This window comes from Fusarium mangiferae (genome assembly GCF_900044065.1).
Source record: "Fusarium mangiferae strain MRC7560 genome assembly, contig: FMAN_scaffold013, whole genome shotgun sequence".
In the NCBI taxonomy this organism is placed as follows: domain Eukaryota; kingdom Fungi; phylum Ascomycota; class Sordariomycetes; order Hypocreales; family Nectriaceae; genus Fusarium; species Fusarium mangiferae.
Window position 1 is genome coordinate 115,803 of NW_024573933.1, and position 1,022 is coordinate 116,824.

A 1,022-nucleotide genomic window follows, 5' to 3' on the forward strand; every position below is an offset into this window, starting at 1 on the left:
ATAATAAATAAATAAGTTATTTCTTAAGTTTTTATAATATTAGCTTTTTATTATAGTAATTAATTAGATATTTTAATATAATATTTAAGTTATAAGCTAGATATATTATTTATAGTTAAGACTTTTAGCTAAAAGCTTATTCTAGCAGATAGAACCTAGCTTATTGCCTCTCTATAAGCAAGTACAGATAGAGATAGAGCAAACACAGAAATGAAAATAGCACAAGTAAGCCAGACCATAAAAAAACAGTAGGTAAGACGGCACCCAAATCTGTCAGTTGCAAAGAAATTGCAGACAAGACCGGCCAACTCTCCAACAAGCGCGCTGTTGGACAGGCCAGACTGCCAAGCGGCAGTGATCTCCTTCCTGCCAGTCATTGGGTTGTATTCGCCAAACTTTTCGGCAAACTGGGGCTGGCCGAAGAAACCGTTGATCTAAGTCCCAGTCATTCATCAATATATCGTCACTCCCTGAAACACAAAGAAAGGTGAAGCCTCATACTATCACAATGTCATAACCCTCCATAATCAATGCTGTCGAGAGAAGGGTGCTCCAAAGAACAGCCTTCTTGTACTTCTTGAGGGCCTGCCAAATGGTCAACTGTCGATCGGCAACATCAGCCGCCTGCGCCTTTGAAACCAGCATGGCAACGTCATATGCAGGCTTTTCAGGGGCTTGAAGTCCTCTCTCAACAGCGTTTGCTTTCTTGGAGGTCATGCTGGATGATAATCTTGTTGCTTGGCTGGTGCAAATCTCTGGTTATGTTGTTTTTGCTATTAAAAAGCTTAGCATGAAATATAAGGCGGGCCAACAGAGGTCTTTATTTACGGGAGAAAGTAATTAAGTAACTTGCATACCCCATACCCCATAACCCATGTCCTAAGGACCATGGCTGGTGCAGTAGCTTATTACCTTACGCCAAAGCCTTACAGGCGAGCGGTTGAGCTGTAACTGTGTATATGATCAGCCGCAGTTAATTCTAGATTATAGTGGCTTTAGCTAAATAATTCTGACGCATATCG

At 41.0% G+C, this 1,022-nt stretch overlaps 1 protein-coding gene across 1 annotated transcript; it reads right to left on the bottom strand.

Annotated features, from left to right (window-relative positions):
* Positions 1-155: 155 nt before the first annotated feature.
* Positions 156-717, bottom strand: FMAN_00028 (uncharacterized protein; the record flags this gene model as incomplete). Its single annotated transcript, XM_041821829.1, has 2 exons — positions 156-434; positions 502-717. 2 exons carry the CDS (start codon positions 715-717, stop codon positions 156-158), a joined length of 495 nt encoding a protein of 164 aa, XP_041687570.1.
* Between the last annotated feature and the right edge of the window lie 305 nt (positions 718-1,022).